The sequence below is a fragment of the Zophobas morio genome, unplaced genomic scaffold, assembly GCF_036711695.1.
Source record: "Zophobas morio isolate AGI-343-1 ecotype UQ-CSIRO unplaced genomic scaffold, CSIRO_AGI_Zmor_V1 ptg000108l, whole genome shotgun sequence".
Lineage (NCBI taxonomy): Eukaryota > Metazoa > Arthropoda > Insecta > Coleoptera > Tenebrionidae > Zophobas > Zophobas morio.
The window spans coordinates 3,697,786-3,711,124 of NW_026972213.1; the positions used below are offsets into that span (position 1 = coordinate 3,697,786).

Here is a 13,339-nt window from a genome sequence, read left to right on the forward strand (position 1 = left end):
TCCCGATGTACCCTATTACAATAATGATACTCTAGCATGAGATAACTATAATATAAAAGTGACAAATTATGTGCCCGGAAAGTCCGGAACGATGGAGGAATTGCAGAAGGTCGGTACTGTAATAAAAAAAAACTGGTCGAAAGTCATTTCGACAGAACTTTCCTTGCCCCTAAAGTACAGTCGAACAAATACAAATTTTACTTCGAGAATTTATTTTTTTTTTATGATGACTCCTATGAGCTAAAATTAGGAAGGATCGTATGCATTCCTTTCTAGTTAATCAGTTTGAATAGGTACGGTGTAATAATAAATAGTACTGTGTCTTCAAATTTTTAAGTTTTGAAGGAACTCGTTTAATTAATAGACTTTCCAAAAATTTTTTTATAGCATTTTGATTTAATATTTGTCTACGCAACTCTCTTTATATGTGCTGTATGATAACCTATTTTTGTATTATATACTTTTATACTCAAATTTTTGCTAACGAATTCCAAAACTAAAATTTTGTAAAACGATTATATGTAATTGGTGGATAAATTAGGTTAACGCCATGCCACATTGACAATAACTTTCATAAGAGCTGAAACATAAAAAAGGTACATACTTACAAAAAGTTTTTCAGTGATGAGTTGTTGCTAACAGCAAAATTTAAAATATTTGTATCAGTATTACATTGAATGTATAAAAATTAACATTTATCCTATTAAAAAATTGATGACGTCATCAGCAAATTTATTGTATTAAGAAGATGATATTTAATATACCTACCTACGCAGCATAGCATCAGATTACTCTTTTGACTCTTTTAACATTTTTTTTATGTCAGAACAACTCCGCTGACTACTTCAAAACTTACATAGTGTGAGTGCTGCTGAACCAATGAAATCGTTTGTTAAAATCTTAAATTCTGCAAGTAATGTTAATACAGTAAAAAGTGAACTGTACAATTAAAATGGACAATAGCATTTTAAGGTGTAGGTAATTTAAACACCATTCGAACTTCAGTCGTGATTAGTGCTAAACCGAATGACGCATCTGCTCGTCACAACACATACCGGCCCCAGCCGACTTGACCCATTTTTTACAATTCATCCTAATGCTTTTATTTAGCAAATGATATCTCTAAGAACCATTAATAAAATTTAATTGTCAGAAGAACTTGGAGTATTTCACAATTAGCACTCCATCTCTCGGCGCGTGAAATCCGACAACAATGCTGGTCTTTGACAGGATCACCTTTCACAACGGCACTAATGGGCCGAAATTATGCACGAAATAATTCCATCAGCAAGTTTCCAAAATAAAAAATATGCTAATTTGAGGGCGGTACGTGATTGAACAGATAAGTCGAGTCGATGGTGTCGAGATACGATGATTTGGGATGGGCCGAACTACATGTTTATTATGTGTGCGGTGTATCTACGAACTATAATGAAGGTATTATATTATTATATTTCGCACGCTTAACCCGTGAAAAATTTCTGTTATTGTTGCGTCAACCACGCTGACATTTCCATGGGGTAATTCACGCCGGAAATTGTCCAAATACGTGCCGGGACCGCGCGATGGGATGACATGGCAAAGAAAATAACGAGGTTGGTTTGAAAATTAACATTTGCGTGAACTCACAGATGTATCGTTAGTCAAATTAAATAATAGAAACATGAACATGTATAAAATTGGTTGAAGGTTACTTCGACAGAACTTCCCTTGCCCCTAAAGTACAATAAAACATTCATATTCAGCTTTTCCGAAAACTCACAAAATTTGATTCTACAATTTTTTTATGAGAGTCTCTGTAAGTTAAAATGAAGATATATATGTAATTTTAAAGTAAATGTGAAGAAGCGTGCTACGAGTATGTTTCAAATGAGTTTCTCCTTTCCAAAATTTTGAAATGACACCATCAATTTTTTGGAAGGAAAAAACAGATTTTGATTACAAATTTACCATGCTTACGATAACTTTAAAACGTTTTTGCAGTTCACTCATTAATTTTTTTTTTAATCATCCTGTATAGGCAATTCTGAAAAACATGAAGGAAGTGATAAATCACAAGTATAAACTCATCATATTTTACATAAATATTTTGGATAGGATTTATTTAGCAAAATTTTGAGGTGACGCCATCAGATTTTAGGGGGGTCGCAAACGGATAAATTTTCGATTTACCATGTTTCGGAATATTCGGTTTTGCAATTTCAAAGTTAAATTGTAAAAAAAAAACAATTTTCATAGAATAGTGATGCATTTTGCATTTTTCTGTGAAAGTTCTTTATTCGGTAACTTTCTATAATCTGAGCAGCACTAAATTGCATTTGCAAAGGTATAATTTGAGATATTTTTCATTCGAAATAATGCTAGATTTGGGAAAAAAATTACAATAGTGAAAAAGACAATTAAATAACAAAAAATTGTAAACAATTTACGGTCATTGTGAATATCAAATATTATGAAAAAGTACATATAAAAGTAAAATAAAGTACAGGTGCGTATTAAAAAAAAAATAGATCAAAAACACTGTTCGGTCATGTGGATATAGCATTATATAACTCGCCAAGTGATCGCTTACATCAAACAATTCGCAGACATAACTCATAATTTTTGACCCAGTTGTAGTTGCAAATCTTATTTCCAAGTTTAAAACGGGTAACGAATATTAATTGAGAAATATTGACTTGGGGCTGAGATACGTAGGCGATGTGTCAATTGATCGTCTGCTATAATTTAAATAAATGTTGTTACACATTTTAATAGAGACGTTGTGGACATAATAAATAGAAAATGACTCAGACGCTTAATTTGATATTCTTAATTTGTTTTGTAGTTATAAATCAAGTCGTTGTCATGGAGCTAGATTGAAGGTTTTATAAAAAAATAGCGTTGTTTTAAATTGAGCTTTTTAATTACTCGTTTATTGATTGTGTCAATTGTGAAATAGTCTTCTGAACTTTTAAAAAGCATTGCTTGCTCAACTAAAAAAAAATAACAGTGTTAGTGTAGCGACAAATTAAATTTTGACGGAGTGAGGGTTGATGGAGTTTGTTTCCAAATATGGATGGATATACAATACAATAGTTATAACATCAGTCAAGAAGCTAGACGACTAATATTATTTCTATAGAGCTTGGAGGTATATGTTGTATTTTGTTGACCACAATGCCTACGACTACGAAATTAGTGCGGTTACAGATCCGCCAGTGGTCAGATAATGAAAGGTTGTAAACCTGTAATTTCACGGCAAAATAAATGAAGTTAAGTTTAGTTATACTGCATAGACATGAAATGCTAAACACCAATCTGAATTTTTTTTGCACGTGAAATTTAGACCACAAAGTTTTTGTCAGTTTTCCAATTTATATTCTCTTGTTAAAAGCTAACGAAGTGAGACAATTATTATAATTGTTTTCAGACGTTCTTTCTGATAAAAATTTTTTGTCTGTTGATGACATTATGCCTATGCATATCAGGGGCATTAGTTGTATAAAATACGATAAGAAGCCTTTTCATAAAAAATGATGCTACTGAATTTTTTTGAAGTAGGTTACCTGAAAAAAAAGTTTCATGATTTTGGTTTGACAACAATAAAACAACAATCACATAAAAGACGCATTAAAAGCAACAACAAAATTTAGATTGAAGATACATACACTTTATTTCAGAAACCAAAATTAAAATTTAAAAGAAAACTGCTTCTATGGTATCTTTTTCAAATAAATTTGAAACACTTTCACGATTTTTTGGAAATTTTTTGAAAATAGTAAACACGTTTTCGTATTCGTAATTTAAGGAATACTAATTACGCCGTGACATTTTTTTTCAGGTCGTTAAGAACATTCATGACGATTTTTTGAAAAATTTTTGAAAATTCTAAACTCGTTTAATTTCTAGATTATGTTAAGAGAGCACGATTTCGGATTCATTACTTAAGGAATATTAACTATGCTATGGCATCTTTTTCAAGTACATTAGAATCATTTTAACGAATTTTTGGAAAATTTCTGAAAAATGTAATTTTCTTTCATCATTTATACAAATGCCGGTAAAACGATTTGGAATTTAAGGAAGATTAACAAAGTGATAGCATCTTCTTCAAGTCCATTAGAGTCATATTAGACAATTTTTTGGAAAATTTTTGAAAAATTGAAACTTCTTTCTCGATTATTTGTAGAAATATCACCAGGACCGGGCTGGTTTGGGAGTGCAGACAAACGCTAAAGTATGTAACGCAGAGGAATAGTGTGGAACTTTGTTGGATCAAAGGACACAGTGGCAACGAAGGAAATGAGAGGGCAGATGAGATGGCGAAGCGAGCCGCGCGCATGCCCTTCTGGGGACCCGAACCGGCAATCACGCCTTCGGTCGCCCTTTCGAACGAACTCGTAAAGCAATACACCCAGGGACGCCATGAGCAGATATGGGTGAAATTGAGCAGCTGTCGGCATAGTAGAGCTTGTATGGCGATACCAGACCGTAAGTTGACGAAATTTTATCTCTCACTTTCAAGGGACAAACTGCGTAAACTGGTAGGATTCCTTACGGGACATTACCAGTTTAACAAACATCTACATACGATAGGGGTGGTAACAGACCCGATCTGTCGTGGATGCAATGAAGAAGAGGAAACAGCTGAGCACATTCTTCGTGAGTGTCCAGCCCTAGCCTCCTACAGGGAATCCATACTAGGGGACATCTGGCCTAGTATGGCAAATATCAGGGAGTTTCCACCCTCTGCATTACTCAGGTACATTCAAGCAGTTGGGTGGCTTGACGAGTAGAGGAGCGGGAAAACACCCTGATATGGACTTGGGGAAGGTACAATGGGCCCAAAGGCGAGGCCTAAGTGCCGGCTGGCTACGGTCAGCCCCCATAATTTAAAAATCCAGAATCCAGAATCACCAGGACGATTTCGAATTCACAATTTGAGGAGTACTAACTATTCTACAGCATCTCTCTCAGGTCGATTGGACAAAGAATTGACGATTTTTGGAAAATTTTTGAAAATTGTGAATTATTTTTTCTCGATTATTTGTACAGATACCGACAGAACGATCTAGGATTTGTATTTTAAGGAAAATTAACTATGCTCTAACATTTTTTAAGGTCAATTACATGCATATATAACAATTTTTGGAATGTTTTTTAAAATTGTGATTTTTTTCAATTATTTGTAGAGATATCGCCAGGATAATCTAGAATTTGTAACTTAAGATATACTGAATATATTATAGCATCTCCTTCAGGTCGATTACAGCCACATTTAACGACTTTTTGAAAAAATTTTGAAAATTGTGAACTATATTTTCTCGATTATTTTTACACACGTTGGCAGAACAATTTACGCTTTGTAATTTAAGGAATATTAACAATTCCGCAATATCTTCGTCAGGTCCATTAGAGCCATATTTGACGATTTTTGGAAAATTTTTGAAAAGTGGAAACTCGTTTTCCTCGATCATTTGTGTAGATATCGACAGGATGATTTATGAATTTTAATTTAAGGAATATTACCTATGCTAGGAGTATTTTTTTTTGAAATTTTTGACAAATTATGAACTCGCCTTCCTCGATTGTTTGAAAATTGTAAACTCGTTCATCTCGATTATTTGTAGAAATGTCACTGAGACTATTTCGAATTCATAAGACTAACTATTCAATAGCGTCCCTTGAGTTCGGTTGGAGAACCATATTTAACGACTTTTTGAAAAATGTTTGAAAATTGAAAACTTTTTTTCTAGATTATTTGTAGAAACTAAAGAAGTTTTCTTCACATTTGTAGTTTCCAGGTTGTGTAATTTAATTTGACCTTGTTGTGACGCTACAACCATGTGAGAACGGGTAGACTGAATTTTAGAGTTTTTCATAAACTGCAATTTTTCAAACTTAAAAATTTTAAATTTTAAACAATGAAAAAATCTTTGTGCATATTATGACTTTCATTTCTGACAAATCTGTCTACAATATTTTTTGGCTACAAAATATTAATTAAATGTACAGGATACATATTTCAGTTGAAACTTACCTCTTTGTTTAGTTTTTATTTTGTAAAGATAAACTAGTGAAATTCAAAACATTCAGATAACAAAGTACAGTCAATACAAAAATTTGTGAAGAAATTTTAGGATTTTGAGAAATAGTGAAATTTTATTTTTTGAATAATTTTATATAATTAAATCAGTGTATCCTTCTTGTGTCAAAATGAATTTAATTTTGTACACTGCCATTCCTTATTATTTTAAATAATGACAATATACACTGTCACCAATAATTTTATCTTACAGCTAAAGGACTTGTCCCATTATTTGTTTTTTCTTGCAATTATCACACTATTTTCAAGTTTCACAAAGTTACACACAACACACTTCAATAATGTTTGCACAACATTAATTAGAAGTGGTACGAATATGCCCTGAAAACAATGGTCGGTGTATTATTACGGTTATTGTCCCAAGTAACTTGCTTTTTGGGCTGTATATTTTTTTTCAGTGGCATGTGTCCAAACGGGTTAAAGTTAACATTTCTCTTAATTATAAGTCACATTAATATGGAGTATGCGGTGAACGCCGGGTCATTTGCTTTTTCACAACATTAATAATTTTATTATTAAAACTGCCTCCTTTTACTTACAATTTGATTTTTTTGCAGCACTTTTTACATGACGCCTGAATTAATGTGTTTAATTTTAAATCATTATTTATCAATTACTTTCACAGAGGTTGCAACCCATAGCAAATGAGATATTTGTAATCCTTTAGGATGCAAAATAGAAAACCCTTAAAGGTGTTTCTCAATTTGTGATTTATTAATCAACTTCGATACTTAATCTACGGATGTTGCTTTTTCGAAAGAAAATCAAAATTGTACAACAAAATTCTATAATTTAAATTGAAAACCAAAATTCATTTTCTACTTCATTCTAAAAACTCAATGACGTCACCTCAGAATTTTGCTAATTAAATTGAAGTATGTCAATAAACCTAATATTTAATCTATGAGAGCTGATAACGTGGAATGATACCACCTGTTCTATAATAAAATCAACCTTTTTCAACAACTCTGTCAAATGTCATTTATACACAATAAAACACATGCATTTTTACTAAAAAAACAAAGACAATTTCATAACGTTTTCAATTGAACACTTTTTATATATCTATAGTTGTGTCTATCACTTTGAGAATATGACGTGTCAGAAAAAAAAACTGAGTGTAGATTTAGAATTAGAATATCCAACTTAGTAACGGTTGTTTGCTCTTTTTCTTGATGACTTTGTTATTAAATAAAAAATGGCTTATCTAACTCTCCAAGATTTTTTCAATATAGTACTATTTTGTTGACAGACTTCTTCTGGCAGCAATTCAAATTTGTTTCACTTTACTGTTGCGAAATATTTTTCCCAGATATTTCAATGTTTTTGCGCATATTTAATAAAGCAAAAAATAATCTTGCGTGATTAGTAATAAATTTATTTTACACCGTAAAAAAGTACATAACATTTTCTCATTAAGGACTTGTTAGATAACTATTAAAATCTCAACAATATCACGAGGTGAATGGAAGAACTTCGTTTACTAGTTGCATTCGTTGAACGCCACTATTTTTATGCGTTCAACACACATTTGATTCGTATAAAATAACATCAAAAGACATCGAAAGAGCCTATCTTTATTACACCCAATTATTTTTTCTTTCCACAAGCGCCTTCCCTCCTAATTGTTTTCGTGTGCTTCCGATAACATCTACAAACCGTAGCCTCCATCCAGATCATCACAAGCGTCAGCTAATTGAACTAACGGCCACACATCGAGCAAAGACCCAAACCGAATACAAGTCGTCCTAATTTAAAACGTTACTCTTAAATTGAGCCATTTGTTCCCAGACAATTCGATTATCTAATGTCGAAAGTCATCCACAGACGTAGCCTTCGAAATAAATTTTTCTATCAGCAATTACGCCCCGTCTTTATGCAAATGAATGACGAGATCGTAGACAAGGTACGGCCTTGGCAGCAAAAGCTCCATGCAATTATGTAATTACGCTTGATTAGCTTCCACTACTCGGAGCCAATTGAATAATGTTGTTTTGATCTTGTTGCAGAGCGTTAACGCAAATGGCGTAATCGGCAGCGTCGACGATAATCAGGAAGAGTGCGCTGCCTGTACGAAGGGGAAGTGTAGGAGCTTAAATGGATTGTACACGAGACCGGATTTGCCCGCCGGATACTCTTTGGTGGCGCAGATTCCTCAAGGAGCTTGCAGAATATTGGTGCAGCAGTTGAAGCATACGAGGAATCATCTAGGTAAGGCACTTGATTGAAGTTCGGGATCAAATAGAGTTTACTGCGGAATTATGGTGCTTCTTAGTAGAGCAGCAGCAAACTCGTAGTCGGAAATAATAAAAAAAAAAACGTTAATGCATGTTAAGTTTCGAGCCAAGTTGAGCAGTTAAGTCGTTAATCAGAACGGAGATTTACGAAGATGTGTCGAGTAACAGTGTAGCAGCTTTACACACAGCGAAAGCCAGAGTAGGCAAACAGTAAAGAGAAACATATTTTTTCTGCAGTAGTAGGTATACTTATATGTAGAGTAGTTATTTTACCCACTTTCATGTGTTAATATTTTTTGTTATTAACTTTAACTATGAATTTGGGTAATAACTAAAATGATTTTTCTAAATTTCACTTTCAAAAACTCCTTTTATAACACCGTAACATATTATATGAGTTTCATTATATGTAAAGTATCTTTTTACCTCCCGAGCGTAAGCTAGGGAAATATTGTAATGGGATCTACCCACCACTTTATTCATATTTTCACGACATTTCATGACATATCTCTAGAGTTTGAAAAAATAGGTCTCGCATTTCCATCTGCCTATCTGGGGTGTAGACGATTTTGTCAGGTAGGCTATCTCCAAAACTATCCAACTGAACGTTCTGAAATTATACTTACACTATTAGACTAACTTTTTTGAAAAATATTAATATTTTGAAATTTTTTGGTACAATTATTAATCACTTACGTAATTGTTATCAATTTTAAAACGTTATAGTAGACTGCTGTCATCAGCGGTAACAAAGATTCATAAGAATAAAAACCCTTGCGTTAAATTTTGTTGTTAGCATAAAAACGACAGTGATAAAGCAACAAAAATAAAGCAACATTTTCAATTTTTAACCATTTTGTCTAGAATTGAACCTCTGCTACGCTACACAGAGTGAGAAATAAAATATGCTTCACGGATTGTTAATAGTGATTTCAAGAAAAAACCATATCCAGGTTTTGAAGTGGCCAACTCAGTCTATATTCACGAATAAATAAAGTCTGTAACCAAAAATCCAAGAAATATAGAAAACCCTCTCCGCTGAGGTCATACAAAATGTAATTTTTTCAATGCCATGCCACTGTGAAAAAATTTTACAAAATAATGAATATGCCATCGACTACTAACCTAAATAAACTAAAGTCATGGTTTGCTTTTGTTATTTTCCTCTGTTGGTTTTGTTATAATCAATAAAAAATGGCATGTGCACTTGTTGCTTTACTTTTGTCGTAGAGATTTTTGTTGCATTTTAGAATGTTGAATATTTTGTATATTTTTGTCCAAAAATGTATATGTATTTTAGAAATATCGTGTACATGTTAAATGCTAAACAAAATTTGTCTGAGCACCCCTACTAAAAAATGATGACGTCATTACAAAATTTTACTAAAAAAAACTCACTTGAAACGCACATATGCTAAATTACCATTCCAAACATCTTTATTTTATCTTACAGCGGTTATCATTAAAAAATAAATAAAAGTCGTAAAATTAAAATTCATAATTTTTCCGAGAAGCAGTATTAGTTCTACTGTACTTCACAGGCTAGGGAAGTTCTGTCCAAAAAACTTCGACCAATTTTTGAACTTGTAGGTTTACCTTGGCTCAAGAGAGTTATATTTTACACAGTTGTCACATAAATAACTTCTACTGAATGGTCCAGACTTTTCTTAATTAGGATTGCAACATAATTTTGTTGGACACTTATGGCCCATTGTTAGTTGTTGGTCTCTTGGTATTAAAATAGTGAAAAAGTTACCAAGTTAAAATTCATTACGAATGAGGTAGAACTTAATTTTGGGAATTTTATTTTTTTATGAATCGGGATGCAAAGTTAAAAAATAAAGACGGATTTATAGACCCCAAGTATAGAAATACGTTAGTTTATAAAATGTTTTACAAAATTGCCAACAAACGACAGTCAGACGGAAATGGGGGGAATACGTTTTCATACTCTAGGGGTTACGAAACCCCGCAAAAACATGAAATTAGTTGTTCATCGGATAAACCCACCAGCTTATGCTCGAAAAGTAATAGTAAGAAAAGTGCAATTGCTGTTTTTACTTCCTTTGCGTAAGCTAAAGAAATATTGCATTTAAATTATAGTTCCCTAACATCTAAATATCTGCGGCTATATATGGTATAACTTTTAATTCATAATTAAGTGAAATAAAGGGGTTTGAAATATAAGTAATTTAATTGTATTAAAACGAAGATTTACTGATCTAAATGATGCATTTCAAAGTTAATTCTTCATCAATTACTAAAATAAACTTGACGTCTGTAAGTAATGCAGTTGATTTATTACAGTTGAAATTCTGTGATATCTTTTTAAATAAAAAATAAAGCGATCACAAGTGTTTCGTATAATTTTATCCAAATAAGGAAGGTAAAATGTTATTTCACAATTCACGATCGATATAACAAAATTTCCACTTTTTTGCGCAATTTAAAATTTATTATACCAAATTAACGGATAAAGACAGATAAAAGAAATTATCAGCTAAAGGAATATTACAAAAGAATTATAAATGTTTTACGACGGTTCAGACACGTCGGATTTGCGTCATTTTGTGCTTTAAATTTAAATTAATCCATTTTCTAAACCATCCCTTGGAAACCTTTTCATTTGTAATTGTATTTGTCTTGTTTGCTGATTGTCGGAAAAAATCAACATTTTACAACAAAATTTTACAAAATTTTACTAATTAATTTTATTGTGTAAATAAAACGTGATTGTCGTATATTTGCAGAATAATATTTTAGTAAATTAACTTAAGAAAAGTAATTTTAGTAAATTAACTTAAGAAAAGTAGCTGCTCCACAAAATTTTTTCGTGTTTTTTAATCGAAAGTATTTTTCAATTTCGAATTTAAGTTCATCAATGTCTTTTAAATTTTTAGTAATTACACTAAAGAATAAGGTTGTATTAAAAAGTATAATAAAAAAATAAATAAAATAAAAAAGATCCTAAACATAATTATTATTCAATTTCGGCAAATTTTAAAAATGGACATTTTAATAGGTATGCTGTTTTTCAATTTTCAACTGTTGGCTTTTTTCTTTAGTTACTTTCAATAGGTGAGTAATTAGTTCAATTGTAAAATTCTCTTTGATATCTCTTTTTTGTTTCCGGCGTAAAACGTTTCATTTAAACAAAAGTCCAGTTGTAACAATTCCGGATAATGCCAAATACCTAAATTTAATTAATTTTTTGGTATTTGAGTTATTTTTACGTTATGTAATTCCTGTTGCACCAGTTAAAACCTACATGTATAAAAAAAACTAATAGTTTGGTAATCCATGGTTTACAGTCTAAGAATAGAAAATGAATGATATAGTGTCATTGAAACTATTTAGATGAGATCACATCGTTATCAACAAATCTAAGCAATCTGGTTAATGAAAAACAAAACTAATTGCGGGGTGTATTGTGCTATTCGCGAGAGAATGGAATTAAGTCATCAATTTACTTTCAAATTGCTATGACAGTTGCTACGTTCCCATGTGCTAAAGTAGCAAATAACTTTCCAATGATTGCCTCAATTTTTCGCGTCGTCGTGGAACCGAAAGTGAACTTCAAATTTCAAGTTTTCAACATTAATGTTCGAATATTTAAATTCTTAAGTTGTTTCGTTGTTTGTGTTGAAGATTTAGTGTAAGTGGATATATTTGAAATAATGAGTCATTTTGGTCAGAGGGAATTTTTATTCTAATGTCTACATCATTACCCCGGAAATAAAGAAAGAGGACCAACACAATATTTTATAGCTAATATACATTATGCCGGTATTTATTAACTGACAAATGCATTCATCACGCCCTATTTTTGTGTACTAATAAAATTTTATAGTCCATTAGTGTAATTTAGGCCAACAAAGTTAGAACAACCTCCCTGACAGAGATCCTAACCAATTTGTACATCCCGCTTTGTTCATCAGAAATACATTTAGCTAAATATTCTACATGGGCGTTACATACATACATACATAAGTTAAATTTACTGAATATCAGATAGGTCCCTGTTCAGAGTTTAACGACCTGCAAATTTCGATACATATTAAGAGTATGAATAATAAGGTTAGTAGATTATAAGCAACGCGCGGAATTGTGTTTCATACGCTCGATCCAGTGCTGTCGCGGCGATAGTTTGATTACAAATATATTTTTCTTTTGGACTATATCAACATAATATAACATTTCAAGATCACAAATCTGTGGTCATGTGTTTGAAAAATTAAAAAGGGCATCGAGTATTTTTATTTGAAGTAATATAGTAATATAGAAGTAGTTTTTTAACAAGCTGTAAACACTCCAAGCGACGCACTGGCTACGACCTTGTGGACCAGATCAAAGCGTCCCCGCTACTCGCCGTAAAACACACCTTGCTTCAACTGGGGAATTGCATCCGTAAGATATTTTTCCGCCCAGTGATTATAAGGAACTAGCTAAATTCTGGCACTGTAATTTATACCTAAGTGTTGTTGTTTTGATTTTTAAATGTACACATAGCATAAATCATTTTAATTAGAGATATTACATGGAGAAAGATAAAAGTCCTATTATACACTCCCAAATATCATAAGTCAAAAAGGAGCTTTTAAAATATATACAATGTATTACGTAAAAATAAAGTTCAGAATTAGTTAGTATTTCATTATATTCCTCTTTGGTCAGAAGTTCAAATTTTCTAATTTTGCAGTTTTTTGAAGTTGAATTCAGTTTCTCTTTTCTGTTTTGATTTTAGAATTCTTTGTGGTTCTTTTCCGTTTTAAAATTACAAAAATGTCATATCTCAAACGATCTTCAATTTGGTGTATACTGTCACGGAAAGCAAAAGCTTTGGGACTATCTGTTTGTAAACATTTGAAAATAAGTACATATTCTAGGTTCCACATTTTCTAAACTTTATACGAAATATCAAGGAGCAACACAAACATAAACAGTTTGCAAAAGATTTACTGAATTAGAGCAGACTCTACCTTGAAATGTCACTTAACACTTCTGCGTAATACAT

The 13,339-nt window shown here is 31.8% G+C and overlaps 1 protein-coding gene across 1 annotated transcript in view; it reads left to right on the forward strand.

The window, feature by feature from the left end:
• The window catches only part of LOC135144828 (thrombospondin type-1 domain-containing protein 4-like), a 387,796-nt gene that overhangs the window by 362,395 nt on the left and 12,062 nt on the right, over window positions 1–13,339 (forward strand). Inside the window, exon 7 of the mRNA XM_064076929.1 lies at window positions 8,098–8,299. Within this exon, the coding sequence (XP_063932999.1) occupies window positions 8,098–8,299 (202 nt within the window). The remainder of the gene's footprint in view (window positions 1–8,097; window positions 8,300–13,339) is intronic.